The sequence below is a fragment of the Rosa rugosa genome, chromosome 7, assembly GCF_958449725.1.
Source record: "Rosa rugosa chromosome 7, drRosRugo1.1, whole genome shotgun sequence".
Lineage (NCBI taxonomy): Eukaryota > Viridiplantae > Streptophyta > Magnoliopsida > Rosales > Rosaceae > Rosa > Rosa rugosa.
Window position 1 is genome coordinate 25,364,165 of NC_084826.1, and position 22,208 is coordinate 25,386,372.

The 22,208-nt window shown below is 36.4% G+C and overlaps 2 protein-coding genes across 4 annotated transcripts; both read right to left on the reverse strand.

The window, feature by feature from the left end:
• Positions 1–3,691: 3,691 nt before the first annotated feature.
• On the reverse strand, positions 3,692–7,019 carry LOC133721316 (uncharacterized). 3 transcript variants are annotated; one of them, XM_062147892.1, is made up of 5 exons: positions 6,838–7,019; positions 6,632–6,763; positions 6,132–6,536; positions 4,541–4,631; positions 3,692–3,981 (listed from the first exon to the last, which is right to left on the reverse strand). In XM_062147892.1, the coding sequence occupies exons 1-5, from the start codon at positions 6,933–6,935 to the stop codon at positions 3,973–3,975; spliced, it is 735 nt and encodes a 244-aa protein (XP_062003876.1). In that variant the 5' UTR covers positions 6,936–7,019; the 3' UTR covers positions 3,692–3,972. The 3 variants fall into 3 exon arrangements, with proteins under 3 accessions (XP_062003876.1, XP_062003877.1, XP_062003874.1); XM_062147893.1 differs by lacking the exon at positions 3,692–3,981 and adding an exon at positions 4,335–4,413; XM_062147890.1 differs by lacking the exon at positions 3,692–3,981 and having other exon boundaries at positions 4,335–4,631.
• A 6,216-nt stretch (positions 7,020–13,235) lies between these two features.
• On the reverse strand, positions 13,236–21,146 carry LOC133721255 (nuclear pore complex protein NUP93A-like). Its single transcript, XM_062147821.1, has 15 exons — positions 20,943–21,146; positions 20,610–20,701; positions 20,322–20,388; positions 19,767–19,826; positions 18,927–19,016; positions 18,292–18,561; positions 17,818–17,913; positions 17,568–17,702; positions 17,275–17,328; positions 17,086–17,169; positions 16,471–16,557; positions 15,487–16,389; positions 14,804–14,985; positions 14,043–14,334; positions 13,236–13,469 (listed from the first exon to the last, which is right to left on the reverse strand). The coding sequence occupies exons 1-15, from the start codon at positions 21,042–21,044 to the stop codon at positions 13,392–13,394; spliced, it is 2,592 nt and encodes an 863-aa protein (XP_062003805.1). The 5' UTR covers positions 21,045–21,146; the 3' UTR covers positions 13,236–13,391.
• Positions 21,147–22,208: the final 1,062 nt, after the last annotated feature.

Consider the following 22,208-nt stretch of genomic DNA (forward strand, 5'->3'; position numbering starts at 1 on the left):
ATCCCTAGCTCGGTTGCAGCTGAGGTCATGGCAGTTATTAAGGCCATTGAGTTAGCATGGGTCCGTGATTGGAAGCATATATGGCTAGAAGTGGATTGTTCCATTATTCTTAATTTTCTTCGCTCTCCTCTTTTGGTGCCATGGCAACTTAGAGTAGAGTGGATGAATTGTTTGCACCGCATTTCTCAGATGCATTTCCGGTCCTCACATATCTTTCGTGAAGGTAACATAGTTGCTGACATCTTGGCAAATCATGGTACTACTTTAACAAGCTTAGTTTGGTGGGACGTGACTCCTTCATTCATTGTTTCGACTTGCAATAGTGACTGTCTAGGTCTTCCACAATTTCGTTTTCGTTAGCTAGTTGTTCTTTAATGTTTGGTGTGTTCTGCTATGGATGTCTTGGCTTCGTCCCCCTCTTTTTGTATCTTTTTTTCTTTATTAACATGGGGTGGTAAGGAGGTTTCTTTGCCTCTCTTATCCCTCTTTTTGAAAAAAAAAAAAAAAAAAAAAAAAAAAAAAAAAAAAAAAAAAAACTTGGTGCTATGGCTATTAAGTTAGATTTAGAAAAAGCCTCTGATTTTCTGAACTAGGATTATCTGAAAGTTCGCCTTGCTGCTTTTGGCTTTAGTTCTACCTAGATAAACCTTATTATGAACTGTGTCACTTCTGTCAGCTTTTCTATCATCTTAAATGGCTAGCCTCAAACTCCTTTTTTTGCCCAAACGGGCTAACAGGTGATCATCTTTCTCCTTACCTTTTTATTCTCTGTCTTGAGCCTTTAATCTATTCCCTTAATAATCTGTCTCTACACACCAAGTCTCAGGTAGGTATTTTAAGTTCTCTTAATGGCATTAGGATTTCTAATTTATTTTTTGCTGATGATTGTTTAATTTTCTCTAAAGCCACTACTACTGCAGCTCGTCACATTCTGAACACTTTAAATTTATTTAGCACAGCTACATGCCAATAGATTAATTACCACAAGTCCACTACTTTTGGGCCTCAAACAGACAGACTCAGTGAAGACCTCAAAATGTGGCAGATTGAGATAATATGAAAAACAAGTTCATACTTCTATAGTTTACAAGTTCATACTTCTATAGTTTTATACATATATAATAGAAAAATAACAAAAACAAAATATAAATTTTAGGGCCGGGTTAGGGCCGTAAGGTAGGGCCGGGTTTCATTTGTATGACCCATACCCTACCCTATTTGAGAAAGGGTTGGGCCGGCCTGTCCTAATGGAAGGGCCGGGCCGGCAGGGCTTAGGGCGGGCTTTGGGCCCAAGGGCCATATGATGAGGCCTATCCACTAGTTACTTTTCTCACAATGTTCCTAACATGAATCATTTGCATATTAGTAATTTGCTCCAGATCCAGCATAAAACCACTATTGGTAAGTATTTAGGTATACATAACATTATTTTTTGGAATGACCCTGTCAACTCAAAAGATCTGATTCTCAAAACGTAAAAAAAAACTGGCTAGTTGGAAAGCGGATATCCTTTCTCGAGCAAGTAAACTTACTCTCTTAAAAGCTAATCTTTCTGGCCTTCCTAATCATGTTCTCTCTTGTTTCAAGTGTCCCAAGAAAATCACCTCTGCTCTAGACAATAATGAGTGTAGACACTTTTTCTGGGGTAAGGATCACTTTTCTCCTATTGCATGGTCTGCTGCTTGTCTTCCTAAATCCAAAGGCAGTCTTAGTATCAGACCTGCTGCTCATTTCAATACTGCTGCGCTAGCTAAACTGGGTTGGAAAATCCTTATTGATCCTGATAATCTTTAGGTAAAATTAGTGACTGCTAAGTATTTGAGAAACATGTCCTTTTGGTCTGTTAAAAAATCTTCTGATAGTTCTATGGCTTGGAGAGGAATCCTGGATTCCAGATTTCTTCTATAGCAAGGTATGTTTTGGTTAATTGGTAATGGTACTCAAATTTTAGGGTTAAATTATGTTTAGTCCCTGTACTTTGCCTCAAACATCGTTTTAGTCTCTAACAATCTAAAAACTCCCTGACCTCACAATTTCCCTCCAATTGGTCAATTCCATTAATTTTCCGTCCAAATGCTCCGTTAAGTTGCTGACGTGACAATCTCTTCGCCAACTCAGCTCAATAATGATGAAATGTCCAATCTAGTCCTATGTTCTCTTATTCCCTTTCTTTTTTTTCTTTTTAATTTCTTTTATTCCGTTTTTTCCCCCTTTTTTCTTCTTCACACCCAAATTAATCACCATAACCACCACTAAGCTCTTTCTGCATACCTAACCACCAATCCCATTGCAATCAACACCAAGCCTAAATGCCTTCATATCTTCATGAAATTACCCTTTACATTCTCAGGAAACCCACTTCATCACTTTAGATTTACTAGGCCTGATCTGGAAATACATAGTGGAGAATGAAAGTGGAGAATGAACAACTTTTTCATTCTTACGAAACTCTGCTTGTCAGCTAATTTTGGTGGTTTATGTTTTATAATTTAATTGAGAGGGTGATTTGGTTTGGATATGCAATTGAATTGAGGTTCAAAAGCTTAAAGTTTTTGATTTCTTTCACTGATTCTACTTATATGAGTGTATATATGCTCTAAGATGTGAAATTCAGGAGCAAATCCCCCTTTCTCGGTGGTGGTATGGTGGTAGTAGGCAGGTGGCGGTGGTTTTTTGGGTGTGAAGAAGAAGAAAGTAGGAAGAAAAGAATAAAAAAATTAAAAAGAAAAAAAAGGAAGGGAGAAAAAATACAGGGCTATATTGGAAATTTCACTTTTATAGAGCTGAGTTGGCGTGGAATGAATTGCCACGTCAGTAACTTAACGGATCATTTGGACGGAGGGAACCTATTGGAGAGAAATTGAGAGATCAAAGAGTTTTTGGATAAAATTGGAATGTCAAGGACTGAAATGATGTTGAAGGCAAAGTACAGGGACTAAACAAATTTTAACCCTAAATTTTAAATAATATTATTAATTTTTTTTAATATGATGCCTCATAAAATTTTAATAAAATATTGAAACAATATGAAAAGTATCCCCAAATGTTGAATTAAATACCACAATACTCCTTAGAACAATACACCACAGGTAACCAAAATATTGTATTAATAAAAAAATTAATATGTGTATTTTTTTTTTTTTTTGAGTAAATGAAGATTTTCATTGATAATTGCAGGCCTCAATGACACTTACAAATTTCTTAGAAACGAGAATTATGCACCATTCGCTTAACACATCGAAGCTTACTTAATCAAGGAGCCTAACAAACTACAACATTACCCTACAAAGAGATAATTAGTATAGGTTTTAAGTAATCAAATCTCAAATCAACCTAAATTCGTGTTTGATATTTTAAATAAATGAATTAACGAATCCGGACCATTACCGGATCAACGGATCAAATTTTCAATCAAAAGCCATGTAATAACCATGAATTCAGGTCAAAATCCGATCTAGTGATAGGTCTAGCAAGCAACCCTCTTTTTCATAAGAGAAATTTTGATAAATAACCATTATTTTGCTTCTAAATTGACTTTTGACCTCCAATTTTGAAAAGAATGAAAAATAACCTTCTATGGTAGGGAAAAAACATGAGTACCCTTAATCAATCACCAACTGTTAAAGCCTCGTCTTTTTCCGAACCCAAAGCTCACATTCTCGTCATAAAGCTGTCAATATTTTGCGCCATTTATGTGGATGTCGCTATACATCCAAATTGGGGCCAAGCAGCCCAAAACTCAAATTTGAAGTATCCAAACAACTAGGAACAAGTTTAAAAAATAAAGAACACTGCAATTAAATTGATTAATGTACAACAATGCTCCATTAGCCAAGCACAGCATTGAGCATGTTTTCCTCCCCTCCTGACTGGTGCTAAAGCTGCACTTCTTGATGACCTTGTTGATGTTTCAAGACCCAGGAAGTCTGGGATTATAAGTTGGCTTTTTTCTGCTTTTTGTTCTGGCCCTTTTTAGGCCTCCTTTTAACCAAAACAAAAAATGTCAATTCAGCATTAGATAAAGAACTCACTACTAAATTTTTAAACTGAAGCGGTTCTCTATGATCGATAAGAATCACGTTGTCTTCCAATCTTCGGCATAAAATTCTTTTACTACATCAACAATTAACCATGAAGTGAATTTCCTCAGCTGTTCAAACAATGAACTGAATCACTATGCAAAAACAGCTCCAACCTCGTATTAATGAAGCATTCTCAAATGCGAGCTCCCATAAATTGGTCATTGAACAACTTGGACATTATCAGTACTTGAAAAATTGGATACCCCAGAACTGACTTATGGGCTCATGAGAAATGCTTATAGTAATCAAAGGTGAAAACTGGTTGGCTTTATTTTATTAGCTGATAGATAATTTTATGTTTTTGACAACAATGTCATACGCTAACCTATCCCTACACGGCCAAGCGAAAATTGTCAATATCTTGTTGCTGGATCTTTTAACTCGGTACAAAACGAAATGAACTCCAAATGTCAATCTAGGATAGGAAGTTCCACCTTGTCAAAGGAAAAGAAACTCACCCGTCCCTGCTCCACATTACAAAACTTCAAAGGAATGCTCCTACATTGTCCCTCGAGGGCTTCAAGCTCTGCTCTGGATGGCGGATATCCCCTAAAAGAGAAGCCAAGCTTATAATTAAATACTATTACAAGAGAATGAGATACCAAGATCAATTGAGAAAAGACATAGATTCTGGTTTACTTTTTTTTTTCCTGAACATTTAGATTCTGGTTCACTAGTTAATCGGAAGAACATTTAGTTATCGGATCTAAGCTCAAACTAAAATCATTTTCATAATTTGTTCAGGTAAATGTTCATTTTCTTGGGGAATCAAACTTTTGAAGGACGATATAAATCCAGCCTCCTTGAACTTTCAAGATGTCAATTCATATACATGCTTCAAATAAGTATTTGTCAGGTAAACATCACATGAAATACCACTTCATCACATGCCATGCAAACATTCATTAATTAAGTTTATGCCAAATACTATAACCCATTTCTACGAAATGAAGCTTTCCTCAGCGATGACAACAATAGATCAATCCTGAGTAATAATAGTACAATGTAACTCTCTTACAACTTTTACGAAACAGAAGGCAAAAGAAGGTTCTTGCAACACGCAAATGGACCTCAAAGAAAAACAGTTAAGAAACAAAAGGTAAAATGAAATTCCTGCAAAACATAAGGGATGAGCAAAATATGGAAGTGAAAACGTACATAGGACAAACCCAATTGTTTGATGCTAGTTAAAACCGCACCCCCAAAAAAAAAATGTTTAGAACTGTACTAACCGACAATACTGAGTAGGTAGATGCTCAAACACATGAAAACTAGCAGGTTGAAACTTTAGTATCATGGTTTATACAAACACACATATTAGGTGAAAGCTAATGAGAAAAGTGAGTATGCTGAAATTAATTAGTTGAATTGCTTCTGTATGTTATAGTGTCAATATTCATCTTATCTAGTTATCAAGACGACATCAAACACTTCAAAATGAAATTTGAATTATAAAAATCTAAAAATGAAATAATAAGACATTTATTGGACCCAGTTATGAATTCCAAATTCATATTTAAAGATGAAATGATTTTCGTGGAAGCAAAGTTTTACTGTTTGCTGCTACTCTGCAAAACCTTTGCAAAAGAATTGGCTTCATATGTTTGCATGAAGCTGTGCAGGAGTCAATTTATGTGGATAAGAACATTTTGTAATCTCATATTAAAAACATTCCCAAATAAGAATTGCAAGAGTGACAAAAAGAGCAGAAAATAAAAATAGTGGATGTTGTTCTGCTGCATAAAAAGACTTATAACAATGACCCCTCTATGAAAGTACTCCCCTGTATAATTCAGTGCCTAAATATAGTGCAACTTAACATTATTTTCTAGTTGTTGACAAAAAAAAAAATATTCTAGTTAAAGAGGAACAATTAGCTTTACAAAATACGTATAACATTCAGACGATTGACAGACCAAACATGTCTTATGATGATGAGGATTAGTTTCTAAAACCAACACACACACACACACAGACACAAATAAAAAAACAAGCATTCACAAATGAAATAAATTGAGTTACATCCTTTCAAGTAACCAGAAGAAATACCTAGTAAAACAGAGCACAAAGCATGGATCACCGGGAGAAGACTTCCTGAACTTGCTGTTAGGGAGATACACATTAAAAACCGGCCTGGCTTCATTAATCTGCATCTCATTGAACAATCCAATGACAGACCTGATCTCTTCTGATTCCAAGTTCACCGCCTCATCACTGTCAGGACAACCTTGGGAAGAAATAGATTCACAATTACTCTTAGCCTTCTTCAGAGACCAGGGAATACCATAACGCCCAACAATGTAACCAAGAGATTTGAGTTGCCTATAAGCTCGAAATTCCTCCCAACAGCATCCATACTTCCCACCTGACATCTTCACATATACATCTTCCAAGGAAAGGCGGCCAGTATCACTCTCATCCAAGAGAACTAAAGCCCCTATTTCAACCAAAAACCTTTATACGATTGTCACAATTTGCAAATAAACCCATCTCAACAACATAAGGAAGAATCGCAACAACAAAAAAAAGGAAGTGGGTATTTGACTTACAGAACTTCCTCAATGGAGTAATAGAGGTTGCCACTACGAACAATTCCAGTAGACTTGGAAAATGTGCCCTTCTGAACTACAACTTGAGCCATGCCCATCTCATCATTCCAGCGAGCCTTGGACACAACCGCCCTGAAAGAGCCGCCAACATCAAAATCGGAACGCTGAAACATTTTCAGATACTATATAGAAACTGATTTCCCAACCTGGGTTGCAATTTGGATGCGGGCCCAGAAGCATAGTGAACTTGTTCTTCTTCGACATCATTGATATCAGGCTCTCCCAAAGAATCCAGTGCCTCCATTAATAATTAGAGAGGGAAAGAGGAAGGGGCTGGCTTGCTTCAGAAACAAAATCGGCGTTTGTCCTTTATTGGTACCCCCCCTCTCCGTTGGTTATTTTCAACTATTAATATTTTTCATACCTTACTCTATTAATATTCTTCATTCCCGCATTGCCCATAGAAAAAAATAATAATAATAATAGAAAAATCATTTTTCAATTTATTAAATGCCACTAAAACATAAAATTGAATATGAAATTATTTTGAAACATGCTTATTAGTTGGTACTTGGAACTGCTCAGTTGAACAATAAAACTTTTAAGAAAAATACGAGGGTGTATCAAATATATATATATATATATATATATATATATATATATATATATATATATTTTTTTTTTTTTTGAACCAAACCCATATTTATAGGGCGGGTGTCAACATATTCATCTAAAGCCAGAATAGGCTGTTATATATCCTTATGCTGTCATCTACAGACAGACAAGAAGATAGTGATAGTACCCACAATGATACATAGAAATAGACATACTCATTAGACATGTCATGTACGTAGACATAGCGGAGATCCTCATTTTGTACTACTCCAGAAGCGTTAGAGATACATAGAGTGCACAAATGTGCATTAGCTTCCTAAAAAGAAATTATTGTAAAAAACTACACTAATAACTAATGGACTGGGGCAAAACTCGAAGCCCAAGAGGGCATTGTATCAAATATTGATCCGCTTGAACCGTTATTTACATCTCATAGTACTTTCTCAGATAAAAAGTTGTTTTCATCAAATCTTGAGAAAATACAATCAAGTGAAAGGAAATCCAAATCTGCTGATATTGAGCCGACTATTTTTTTAACCAAGATGTTATTCTTCTAATTGTGAGCTTTGATTGTCTGATTAGAGTGATGAAATAGTGATTTTTGGAGTAGAATTTATTTAAAATGGGAACAAAATGGTCATCAACCGTGTAAAATGAGTTATTATTCGAGTAAATGATCTGGTCATCGAAATTGTAATTGCATGGGTGTTATATATGTATTTACATCGAAAATATCCAATTGGCAACTGTCACGCAATATATTTAACACAAAGAAAAAAAAAAGTAGAGTAATTATAGCAAAACCACACACTTATCATGATTAGAATTAAAGTCCAGAGTTCTAATTCAATACAAAGTTACAAACACTTCCAACCAGTGACAATTATGAGTACATGGTAAAGATGAAATGCATTGGTGAACCAACTTAAACGAACTGAAGACTTCAAATTGGAATCACGAGCTAGAGCTAGTAGATAAGGCGGAATTGGAACCAAACTGTGGATGGTTTAGATATCCGCGATTTGGAAATGTTTTCAAAAAATAGAAAGAAAAACAAGTCTTAGCTCGACTATGATTCGCTGAGACATTCATCAATATTTAGTAGTTTCGATCGAGCAAAAGATATTATTTCTTCTTTTCTGAATTTTTATTCCTTGAAACGATGGAAGTTAACTGGGGCATTACCACAAGTCGTTTTGTGTCTGCCACTGCGTGTGTTCATGGATAACTAGCATTTATAATATTAATGGAGCGCCAGAAGATACTATTACAAAATTGGACTCATTTCTTGAGCAAACCCGATCAGAAACTAAGCCCCTAGTTTACAATAATTCCACATGCAGCTTGGAGAGAAGCCTGGTATATATCGTTTCCTTAATTACCTCCGATTCAAGTATATTATTTTTCACCCAAAAAAAAATCTTAAAAGTTCAATAGTATATTCTTGTTAGTTCTCAGGATCTCAACCTCTCAGGTGCTCAACAACAATGGTATCACAGGAATTCTCTATCCTTCCTCCAGATTTTTTAACAGTGATATAACTATGCATGTACTACTGCATAATCTCTAGGTTTTTCTTAACGTATTTGTCTGGTTTACAAGGACACCATCCATACCGTACCAATTAGTTGCAAGGATCAGGAGTCTCTCATGCTATCACCGAACTATATGATTTCCAGCATCTTCAATATGAAGATTTTGGTATACTCTCCGATGCTGCTCTAGTTCTCAACCTAACAAGTCAGCACAACCTTCTCAACCCTCAAAGTCAATAAAACCCTTATAACCCTCATAGTTAGCAACTTACTTCAGCGGAAGATGAAAACTTAAAAGAAATATTTGAATATATTTGAAGGCCACGGTTTATCAAATATTGATCCACTTGAACCGTTATCCACATCTCATAATATTTTCTCAAATACAAAGTTATTTTCGTCAAATCCTGAGAAGATAGAATCAAGTGGAAGGAAATCCAAATATGCTGATATTGAACTTGTTAGTGCAGATACTTTCATTTTTCGTTTTAACTTCTCTCTCTCTCTCTCTCTCTCTCTCTCTCTCTCTCTCTCTCTCTCTCTGGTGTAACAAAAAACTAGACTTCTAATGTGCCATGTATTTGTGTGTTCCAGATGATATACATGGCTATAGAAGCTATGTGGCATTCTGGGGTTCAAGGCAGTACCACTCAACAAATACCCCAATTCATGCCATATATGCCCATGGGGTCTGGAATGGGAATGGCTAATATTTGTGGTAATTTAGTAGGAGGAACATTACTGCCTTTTCTATCTGTTCCATCAACTTCCGTTCCAAACTCGCCTGTATTTTTTGGACCAAGATTTGTTACATTCCCTCAATTCCCAACGCCACCTCCGTCTCCGCCACCATTCACGGCTGCACAAGCAATGCCTACAGTTAGTACCACATCCACCACCACTACTACTATTTTTTAGCCACAGAAGATTCCTTACACACTCAACCCTACAAACCAAGGAGAGTAGTACTTCTCAATACATTACAAAAACGACAAGGGATTGCAAGAAGAAAGTACCAAGTCTAGTAGCGGTAATTGATCTTTTAGATATATATCAATCGCTTGCTGGTTTTTCAGACTGAAATTTTGAGGATTTTGGTGTTCAATTGAAGCACATATTATTGTCTAATATGGATCTGTACAGATCTACTCCAATCGAATGATATAATTCAAAATCAACAGCTATATTTAGTATGAAATTTACCAAAGTTAGGAAATTGCTACTAATTTGAATTGTACTCATCTGAGAAACATGGACAATATTTTAAAGTAACTGGAATGATGTCAACTATTTATTGTTTAAGATGGTTTATATGTTAGTGATTTTGTTACATCAATTGTTTTACCGTTGATTATGGGAATGTTTGAACATTATATAGAAATATAATGGATACTCGCATGATAATACCTTATTCAAGTCCATAGGTAGGTAATCGAGTCTCATTTTTATTTGTTTAATCATTCCTAGCTCCATCTTTTTATTTGCTTTAGTTTTAAATGCTTTTGTTTGATGTGTTGCAAACGGAAAGATATGTAAAAGACTCATGAAAGCAACATACAGGGTTTCTAAAATTTTGTTGCCCTCTAGGATATGCTTCTAAAATATATAGTTTTAACTATTTAGTTCATGTATATTTAGGACCTTAATCGATCTTATTTATTTCATTATCAAAATATCGGATTTTGAGGAAATATCGATGGTCCGGATCATGCATTGAGTTATAGTAGGGATCATGCATTGCTCGACTTTGGCCATGACCATAATCATTTGAAGATTGCCCTCAAATTGTGTCCATCAGTTGTACTTGATTGCCTCTCATATGGCATGATATATGCTGGATAAGGCATTGCCAAGTTTTGCCCTTAAGGGTAAGGTCCATAATTGCTTCCTCCCATACCAAATGAGTCAAAAGTGGGAGATAAAAAATCATCTTCATGCCTTGACATGCTTCCTTGACCTCTTTCCCTTGGTGTATAGTGCTTTCTAATAGCACCAATACCTGATCCTGCTTTCCTACTTTCATGATCTTCATCTTGTGTTGCATGTGTGAAGTATGGCTCACAAGTAAATCAGCTCATATGACCAATTTGACTTCCATTATAACCTCCAACCCCATTATCACCTCCACCTCCGCTGTAACTTCCACTATCTCCAGCTCTTATGCTTGATGAGCCTCATGATCTTATGCTAAAGTTATCATTTGTCCTTGAAGGCTATTCCATGAGACTCTCTACAAGAGGAATGAGGTAAAAGATTAGATTGGTCCATCGAGGCTTCAATAGATTCTCTATAAGGTCCTATACTCTCTTCTCGATTACTTGCTCTACATTCATTCCTTCCGCACGTGCTTGTTCAGCAACTCTGGGAGATGGATTGCCCTCCTCATCATCCAAATGAAGTGGTTTGATCCATTCCTAAAGTTGATCTCTCTCTTTATCATCAAAGTTGATTTCCTATCTTGGCGATGATGTTATTGACAGTATGCTAAGCGGGGCTTGCTTTGGATCACTTGATCCAAGCATGTTGAGGGTCTTGGGCAATAGATTGATGATCGTTAGGACCTATTGTTCCACTCCGATGCAGCTTTCACTCCTAGAGCAGTATAGGAGTTTGCTCCTCTACTACTCTACAGTAGACATTGGAGAACATGCCTATGAGGATGACAGTTTTCTAAGTGAAATCCTCAATATTCGAAAAGGTATCCGATACTCTTTTTATAGTGATGCATCCACGTTTGGAACGATATCCGATATTCTTTTTATACGAAGTCTCTTTTTCCGTTGCTAGATCTAAAGATGTTGGTCAAATTAAGGCAGGTGTAGTTCATGGATATGGTCTTTGTTGACTGCTCTGTAGAACCCGAACCGGGGGCGTATTGAGAATATATACATCCCACATGGGAAAAATGGGACCTTGTCTATGAGTTTGTAAGGGTTTGGACCACTCCATCAATTGCCAATTGGTTTTGGATGTGAACCTCAGATTACTTTATCATGGTATCAGAGCGGGTTACGTTACCCACATGTTTGGTTTCAGCTATGGTCACACGTGCTCACTGTCACCCAATATAATTTATCCACGTGTATGGCTTGAGAAAACGCCACACGTGCGGGGGCATGTTGAGAATGTGTATAAATATAACTCTCACATTGGAAAAATATAACTTTGCTTATGAGTTTATAAGGGTTTGGGCCACTCCATCAATTGCCAATTGGTTTTGGATGTGAACCCCAGATTACTTTATCATTCATCTCCATCAAGATTTATAGCTTTGGTAAAAGGGAGATATTGTAAATCCAAGGCTTGTTATGTATGCTTTTTAGCATTTGTAACTTGTCTTGGTTGGTCTCATTTTCTATACCTTTTCCTCTTGTGTTTGTATAAAATTGATGGAATTGATGGTGTATATGACTATGGGTAGTGAGTAGAATTTTTGTTAGGGGCTAAGATTGTGCGCCCTAGTCCAAGTTTTATGTGAAGAATGTCTATTTTAGTGTAATTATGCAATTTACTTTAATGGATGCTTATATCAATTTTTGTTGGATTGAAATGCATGTCTAGGAACCTAGTCAATTTTAGGGTATGTATATCATCATGATCGACAAATCAACTGCAAGAATCATGAGTTTCCCATGCTATCACACAACTATGTCATTTTCAACATTTTTAATAGAAAGATTTTGCCCAACTCTCTTATACTGTTGTAGTTCTCAACCCTCAAAGTCAACACAACCTTCTCAATCCTTAAAATCAACAAAACCCTCATAATCAGCAACTTACTTCAGTTGAAGATGAAAACTTTCAAGAAATATTTTAGGGTTTATGAAATATTAATTCACTTAAACCGTTATTCACATCTCATAATACTTTCTCAGATAGAAAGTTGTTTTCATCAGATTTTGAGGGAAAACAAAAAAAAACAAAAAATATCAGCCCTTAAACGTTATAGCGCACTTAAGTCATCCATAAAGCATTAGCAGTTTCCAAGGACATGATCCACACCGAAACTTCACACCTATGACTTGGCCGACTTTGGATAGAAGATGCCTACAAGGACAGTAGCACCAAGCTAGGGAAAGGAGTTGCCTGGGGACTGTGTTCTTAATAGCAGCTTGCCAAATTGTTTGCCAAGCTAGGTCCTGCCACCGAGAGATAAGGTTGCAAGCTCGACAATTTCAAATAAATCTAAAAATGTGAAACATTTTGTCGAGAGATGAAATTATCTATGTTAAAATTCACTGCCATGTGTTCTTTTTCAAAAATTAAAAATGTCATTGAAATTATAATTCACCCAGCTAGCCTGCAAGTAGATTAACTACTCATCACCCTAATCAGCTATCTTGCTATATTTGGTCGAGTTGTGAGTTGTGACCAACTGCCAACTTACAACATTTAAGGCACTCACAACTGACTATTTCACCTTCTGAAAAGAAAAACAAATGAGACACCCTAGCTAGATGATAAAGGTAATTTAGATGCTTAAATTGTATAATTATGCCTATAAAACAATTCAGTTCAGAAGCAAGATTCAGTTCAACATGCATCTCATTTCTTTGTCAAACAAAACAAACAGGAGAGAGCTAATCTTCTGGAAGTCCTGCCTTCACAAATCACAAGCTCCGGGCAAGTTTTTCGTACAAATCACATGGCCAATTTCTATTGGAATTATTTGCAATGAAGCTAGCAATCTGCAAAAACCAAATGGCTCATCAATCATAAACACATACCATAGATCAACTTCCGCTCAGACGACATTACAAGTTTGTTACTATGAATGGCCAACTCCCAAAAGACAAAAATAAATAAATAAAATCAAATAAAATAGAAAACTAAAGGCAGCAGCTACTCTTTTTCCATTATTAAGGCACCTTCAAATGAAAGGCTTATCCAATAGAAGATAGGGAGAGGGGAATCAGAAACCATGGCAGATCAAATCCAAGCCATAGCTCAAGCTGGCAAGATATTAGTCAACAGCTCGATAACAGTGATGGCTTACTGACCAAGCATATAACAGAGCTAGAATCACATTATAACATCAAACCTCAACTTTCACATGGTAAAAGCCCAGAATTGGGACTGAATTTGCTTGATATCTATGAAATACACCCATCAAGTAAAATAAATTGCTTAAAAAGAGAGAGAGAGAGAGAGAGAGAGAGAGAGAGAGAGAGAGAGAGAGAGAGAGAAAGGTCAAACATACATGGGACATGCAAATAAGGTACATAAAATGATAAATGATGAAACTAATTTTTAAAGCATACCTTAGCCCTCAAGGCTCGGAGTGATCCATCAGAATCCACCATGTTGTCCAGACAAGTCAGTGCAACTTTCAAGAGGTCTGGAACACAAACTTGGACATGGGGACTCAAGTTCTTGAACACATCAGTGGTAGTATCTGGTGTTCGAGGATCTAAAGGAAGGAATTGAAGTTTGGCAACCTCCCTCAAAGCATCAACATAATGACCTAGTCTTGCCAACTTATGTACTGACAGTATGGCCTCAAGTTGTCTTAAAACAGTCTGCTGCTCTAAAACACTCTCCCTCTCTTGAGGACTGAAGGGTACATTCAAATGACTTTCATCAGCTAAATTGGATACACATTAAGCAGTGAAAATCCATTACCAATGCGATATAATCCGAGAAAGGTCGTAAGAATCGAAAAATCATCCAAAAACCGAAATGCACATACTGTGCAAAATAAGCATGACCATGTAAACACTGCAACATTCTGGACAGTTACTGCTAACACATTGCTAACTCTATGAAAGTGCCAAGGGAAGCTCTAATGCTAACTCAGTTATTCAAATAGGGTTTTACTTATGATTAGTGATTCATACAATTCTCTCTACAGTCTAATAATAGATTACCAGACATCCTCTGTGGGAAGGTCTGTCCATTCTTCATATAGCAAGCATCTCACAATATTTAGGCATTGTTTAAACATTATTTAAACTTCAATATAGCTAACATCAAGGCAAAAAGTAAATAAATAAGTAAAAAGAAGATGGTAGTGTCAACATACCTGACTTCAGATGAATATTTGTCCATCTCCAAGATCTCATTTCCGGAATGAATGAGACCAGCAGTTCGACTCTCCCCATCCGATCTGCCACGTGACAAGGCACAAATTGCTTCTGAGAGGCACTTGTTAATGGTATCCAATGCCATTGAGAATGCCCCTATTCGTTTCTGAATTTCTATGGACTGGATAAAATGAGAGGAGAACAGGATTAGTGCATCTAGGAGAATAGTTATTAATGACAGCAAGAAGATGAGAGGGAACCATACATGAAACATCAAAACTATAACAACAAAGTGTCAAGGATTAAAAGTATTCAATATACTAAGCGTTCCACCGCAAATCTAATTGGGGTTTTTGAGGTAATTATAGAGCTCCCAAGAAATATTTTACACTTGATTGTAACCCTCCCCAACGAAAAAAATAAATATATCAATGGGGTCCAAATGTTTGCTCAAACAAGATGTCCAATTTGTAGTCATGTTTAAACTCAATGGAGCCCAAAAGGTCAAAACATGACCATAACACAACCCCAGTATTACTAGCACCTTTTTCCGACGGAAAAGGCACCAAAAGCCATACTTGAGTGGAAGAATATATTCCCTTTTCAGACCATTAAAGATCTAAGACTTTAATACAGCTTCTGAAAATTTTGAAAGCATGGAGGTCAGGGAAAGAAGCATTACTTTTTCATACAACCCAGTTTCCTGACAATGGTGAGCGGCTTCAAGCAGAAATTGTTGTCTTGCTTTTACATCAATCAAAAATCGTCTCAGTTCACCTTCTTCGCCAGCACCTCTTGAACCAAGTAAAAGATATACCCCACCATCCCGCAACAATAGCTCTGTAAGTAGTTGCTTCAGCATCAAATTTCTTTGCCTTTGCTGATCCACATTACCTCTTCCAGACCATGACAAATGGCCACCACCAACTGCAGCAGCAGCCTGTGCGTAATATTCTAATGCCATTGATAGATTACCAACACGTAAATATGCAGATCCATACTGCCTGATGATGCTAGATGCCTCTGCATAAGCATCCATCACTCCCATCTTTTGTCCAGCTCCAGCACCTTCAGAAAGGACCCCATGGTCTGCTAACACAATTGATATGTGGGCAGCATCAATGTTGTATCCCTCGTCTCCAGATTCTTGAGACAAGTATACAACAGCTGGTATCAACTGGATGCTTAAAAGCAGAATGTATGGATATACCAGAGGGTCCTTTCCGTTTTTTGTGTAATATGATGGGTCAAATTTATTTAAGTAAGCCTGCAAATCTTCCAACGTGTATGGTACCAAGCTCTCATTCATAACAATGGATGTAGCTCCAACTGGGCAGTCTCTTACAGCTGACAATTTGAACCACAAGAAATCCTCTATAGTGTTGAAAAGAGTTGGTAGATCACGTAGCAGGCGGTCGATTTGCCTACGAGAACCAGATATGAGAGCATACAGTAACAACTTTTTCTTGTCATATGCAGGTCGACCAGCACGATCACCAATTCTTAGAATTTTTTCACATTCCTCAGATGCCGCAGTTGCAATCTCGGCAGGCACCATGCCTCCAGTATTAATCCACTCCGTGAGCTGTCCAAAACTGAAGTATTGACTAAGGCTATTCCATATATGATAGTTTATGCATATGGAAATTAGGGAAAAAATATTTACCAGAGGAGCAAAGTGGTTTGAAGCACGAGATGACAAAGCAACGGACCTTGCTTCATCATAATAGCCAGTTCTCATGCAAAAGTAGATCTGCCACATATAGAAGAGGTTACTCAGTTCCCTGATAATGTACTACAAGAGGAACAAATTGTTGAACAACACATTGTACTGAAGAAATATGGGGACAGAAACGAAATTCGCAGCGGAAATTTAGACCAGTGGCATGTTCTGTTAAAATACTATTTTTCTGCTTTACACTTGCTTATATAACTAGTTATCAAAATACCCAAATACAAAAATCTACTGCTTACTCCTTCTCCATCTTATAAAGAAGGTATGAATAAATTAATTGTCAGATCTCCCTCAGCAAAACAAAAAGAAAATTTAAAAATTAAAAGGAGCCCAAACAATCTTGAGAAAGAAAGACAGAAAAACAACAAACCAAGAAAGAACACAGCTATGAATTGAATGAATCGCTCCATTAAGATAGCCTGGTGGTCCAGAAGGTAAAAAGTTTCTAAGAGATTGTCCATCCCATATAACATTTACTTTGAAACTTGTAAGACGAGAATCTAGAGCATGTAGCTTCAGAAATGTAAAAGATTAAGAAGTAAAGACCTGCTGCCAAGTGGTATCAACAGGAGGCTGCCTCCGCGAATCGACTGCATCAAAATCTAGAACTCCATAATCTCTTAAACGAATCTGCAAAGAAACAAAATAGAACTGAGTTGCAAGATAAAAGATCTGGAAGGATACCATAACATGTAACAACAAGCATGTTCTCAACGTTTAAACATGATTACAAACCCGAAGGAAGGCTCGAATTCTTTGTAAATTTCCAACAACCCCTCCAAGAGCAGCCTGCATGGAGATGGAGAGATGACAATTAAGTTGTGCCCAAAGAGTACAAAGAAAATAAGGTACTTCTTGCAGAAGTAAACTTTGTAAGGAAAAAGTAAACATTAAAGATTAGTAAATCCAAGAAACAGAGACACAACGTTGATAGGCCAATAAGATAGCACATAACCATTGTGAAGGGAACTCATTTTAGCAAATTTTTTTATGAATTAGGCAATTAGCATACAAAACAAATTCTCTACCTGTGCAGGGTGACTTTGAATTGTATCCATGATGTATTTTTCATGCCCCCATTCCAGGTGGCGCCTTGCACCAATAACTAATGACATCTTTTTTGAAACACTTCGTTGTATGGTTATATCTTCACTCAGCAACGTCTGTCAATAGATTGATATAGTCAAAAGCTGCTTATCTTATACACATAAAAGTCGCCAGCTCAGAAGAAATCATACATTTTACATTTTATAAAATAAGTGGATGATTAGAAGTTACCTGAAGAAGGTGCCATATCTTCTGCATGTTCACTGATTTTCCTCCAGATGCATGAAGGCCCAAACTTTCATACGCACCCTTGAAAGCTGTAGCGGGCTACGGAAAGTACAAATAAACACAATCATTTCATAAGTATATCTAAATTCAGTCTTGTAGCATCCCCTTTCTACAAAATGACTATTGCCAAAGAAAATACAGCAAAAGGCCAAAGCCACCAAACAAAAGGTGGGTGACATTAGAAACCAGCACATATCTCACATACAGTATGCATGTGCTGGCAGTTGGATCAAGAGCACAGCATTTTCTTTTACGCTGTGATTACAATTTAAAACAGCCAATTGAATTATTTTTTTTCCCCTTTTCTTTCATACCCAGAAAAGCCCACAGATAAGGGTTCAAAACTGTTCCAGCTGATGATCACAGAAGTCTCTCAGCATGACAGAATTTTCTTAAGCTAAAAAGAAACAAGCTCACCTTAAAAGGTAAACTGCGCTGCCTTGCATTGTTGAGATTCTTTACAACTTCCGCATAAACAGAGGCTTTTCTCTCAAGGATGGGCTTGCTATCTAGGGGTACAAGCTCCATGCTAGATGGACCAGATGAAACATGAGGGCTGGAAGCAATGGATGCTACTTGACCAGGACGACTACCACCGCTGACAGTATAAGTCACATTAGTCCTGGGTAATGTTGAAATCTGGCTTAAGCTTTGAAGGAAATCACGTTTTTCCATCTGCCAATCCTCCTGCCAAATATCAATTTTCACCAACAATGAATGTTGAAAATAGAATGAAATCATAAGCTCAACTATGATTTTCAAACACCATCATCTCCATTAACTTTTTCCTTCTCTATGTAATTTTTTTTTTTTAACAATAATAAAGGTCACAGGAATACCCTTTGACACTAAATCAGATTTGATGTCATCCATAAAAATAAAATAAAAAATTACAAATAATAAACATGATGAGGGAAATTCATATGCTACTCCAAGGATAGCAATGCATATTATATAGGTAATGAGAATGATCATACACAGAATAGTATAAATCTATACACAGTAAAATCCAGTCATAATGGCATCACAACAAGACCATTGAGTACACTAACCTCCAAAACTTTTAACATATGATCATTAAAGCTTCTAAGGTTATCCTTCTGAGCTTCTTGAACAGCTGAGACCATTGCCATTTCATGGACCTAAGGAGAAAAGAAGAATTATATACAATATGGTCAAGGTAACATTATCAATCACAATGAAGTGCTACACGCATGCAGCTGAAAAGTGGATAAAAGCATTTTAAGGTACGCATAACACAAATTATTCCACTTATCAGGACATTTGCTCATTAATCAATATAGACGTCAAAAGCATGCCTCTAAAGGCATTGTACGATATGCAAAATAAAGCAGCTCGTATGATCATGTTTACAAAACTTCATCCAATTTTAGAACCCTCACTCTGACAGCACGATACATAGATATAGAAACAAAATTATGAAAAGAAATCATAAACTCAATCTGTTCTAACATAGTCAACCACTACTCTACAAAGGAGCAATAGATCCCCTAAAGCTAGACGTGCATACATTCAGAAATAGAATAGAGGCCTTTATTCTTGGAGGTAGATGAAGATGCATGCAGTTTGGCATTGAAGAGGAAAATGTTACTAGATTACGAATAAAAGTCAGCTAAATTATCCCACATCATAAAATTTAGAGCTTTCTGTAATATCTATATGGAAAGTCAAAAGAGAAATCCTTCTAGTAAACTGTAACGTGTCTAACGGTAGCCCCTTCCTTCAATCATGTTATACTACACAGCTTAAAGCTAGCAATGATGTAAAATCATCTTTCAGCAGATCAAAGAGGACAAACTATTAAAATAATGAGAGAAGCACATAGTAATCTGATCACATCATCATTAAAAAGTTTATAGTTAAAAATTTACCTGCTGCAGATAGTCTTCAATGCTCGTTGCTTCGGCAGGAAAAACATCCTCAAATGTTGTCTTCGAGTGTATAAAGAAAGGAACAGATCGCCAAAAATAATTAGTGTGAAAGGTAAAGAAAGAGTAACGCATTTCAGACCCTAAGAAACAATTGTTCACTAAAGATATAGAGACCCAGAAAATAACAGAAAAGAAAGATTATGTAAAAGTAAAGCAATTAAAGTTAGAATTTGAACTTGATTGAGTTGATCCGAAAACCGAGAGAAGCATGATTTACAAGTTACAACTAAGCTGATATTATTGGAAACAAAGTATAAATGCCTCTTTCTGTTATCATTCATATGGAGATTCTCATAATATAGTTGTATGACGAAATCCTTTAGGAAGAACATGGCTCGATTAATTTGTTCTTCTCTCATAACGTATTTGTTCGTCACAATAATGTCTTGAGAGTTGAGAATGGGCAAGGTTTTAAAATGCAGGATGCAAAGTGACTAATCAACTGTTTTGAGGCTGGACGTCTATACAAAGAAGGGAACATATAAGTATGATTACCTTCAATTCAAAAGACTTGAGGTCCCGTGCAAGCTGCTCTGCGTTTAATCCCTCACGAGCAAGAAGCCTGCAATGTATTGATATGGATAAGTGAACACATATACTTCCTAAAAATGAATAGCAGAAACGCAACTTCCAATATTTAAGGCAGGTCTGAACCTCAAAGCAATTCAAAGTTCCAATTTACTAGTTTTGTATGTTTTGTGAGCAACCCGATGAAGTAAAGGTAAAATTATCAATAACATAAGAGCGTAAATTTGAGAAGCATAATATATTTTGAGACAGTACCTCGTGGCAGCAATGGATTGTTGAGGAGCCTCATTTCGAAGAGTTTTCGCCTTGAGCTTCTTAGATAATGTTTCCAACTGGTCCAAATTTCTCTGAAACACCAAACAGAAAATGAATTCAGAGATGGCCTAGATCTCTGTTTGCTCAACTAGCGCAAGTGAAGCAAAATCCAAACGAATAAACATGGACTTGTCTGTAAACAGAGAGAGATAAGAACAACCTAAAGAGTCAATCGAACAATGCCTAAGCTGAAAACCTAGCATTCAGTTTCTGGTGGAGCTGAATTTAGCAAACGGAAAAAGTGAAGAGATGAAAAAGGAGAGGAGGAGAAACCTGAAGAGGGGGAAACTGAGCGGAGGGAGCGGCTTGTTCGAGAAGCTTGGTGGAGGAGTGGAGGAGATCGGTCCAGCTACTCATATTTTGATCGGTCGCCATAGCATTTAGCTCTCAATTCTGAAAGAGAGGGAAAAGGGTTTAAGAGCTCAAAGCCCTAACGCCTTTTAAATCCCAGTGCAGACTGACTGCTACCCTTTCCCCCTTTGTTTTTTTTTTTGGGAACAATTTGCTTTTCTTTTTTCTTTCTTTTCTAGATTTTTTTTTTTTTGGTAGCAATAGAATAGAGGCAAAAGCCCAAACAAAGATATGGAACACTAAACAAAATTTAAGTCTGACAATACCCACTTTAAATCTAGGAATTGAGTTCAAAATTTTGTTTGATGAGATTTTTTTATACTTTAAAATTCTATGGGTATTCAATTAGGACTTGCTTTCGGGCGGTTTTGCTTAGAGGCGAGACAATGGTGGCTTTCGGCTTCAAATCTGATCTCGTTGCAGCGAAGTAATTGACAATTCTATCATGCCTCTGAAATATACTAGGAAACTTGGTAGGCGAAAATTCTAAAGAAACAAGGAACTAGGTGTACTCTTTATTATGCATTTGTCAATTTAAAAATCAAAAATTTTAAATTTGAACATGACCTTATTAATAATTTTTTTTGTTGTTGTTAAGGTGACGACTAGCTGCTAGAACCACTAGAAAGATTACTAGTAGAAAATGTGGAAAGAAATGGTGTAACATGAGGACTTGTGACAAGTGCAATCAATTAATAAGGAAGTACCTCTCAAGCTGTTAGTATTTTAATTTTTATTTGATTATAAATTTGAAAGTATTGTGTGTTGTTGCAAGTGCAAATGCTAATGATTTAAATGTAGGGTAGGGTAAGGTAAGTGTATATGATAATGAAAGAGGACAGGGTTCACAAACTATTCAGCAAGGTGTAGTGCAAATGGACAAGGTCTCAAAACGTTTAGCAAGATGGCAATGCAAATGAAAATAGAATGTCTAATGTTCAGCAATGTGGCAATTCATATGGATAGAGTTGTGAAAATGCTTATGCTGAGGCGATGAAAATTGATGAAATGTTTTGTGTAGATGTAGGAGTATTTGTGATTAGTACAAAATTGATGGAAAATATTCAAATACACGTGAGTGTTAATTATGGATTGATTTAATTATCATACGTGTTTTTGTGTTAATAAGTGTATCATGAAATTCCATGTCAACAATCACTTGCGGAAGCATATTCATCAGAGGAAAAA

Coding starts and splice junctions, on each gene's coding strand:
- LOC133721255 (XM_062147821.1), bottom strand. CDS start 21,044: ATGGCGACCGATCAAAATATGAGTAGCTGGACCGATCTCCTCCACTCC. Junction 17,914..18,291: donor AGCGCAGTTTACCTTTTAAG/GTGAGCTTGTTT, acceptor TACTTTCCGTAG/CCCGCTACAGCTTTCAAGGG. Junction 16,558..17,085: donor TTGATACCACTTGGCAGCAG/GTCTTTACTTCT, acceptor TATATGTGGCAG/ATCTACTTTTGCATGAGAAC.
- LOC133721316 (XM_062147890.1), bottom strand. CDS start 6,935: ATGGAGGCACTGGATTCTTTGGGAGAGCCTGATATCAATGATGTCGAA. Junction 6,764..6,837: donor GCATCCAAATTGCAACCCAG/GTTGGGAAATCA, acceptor CGGCTCTTTCAG/GGCGGTTGTGTCCAAGGCTC. Junction 4,632..6,131: donor TTTGTGCTCTGTTTTACTAG/GTATTTCTTCTG, acceptor CTTCTCTTTTAG/GGGATATCCGCCATCCAGAG.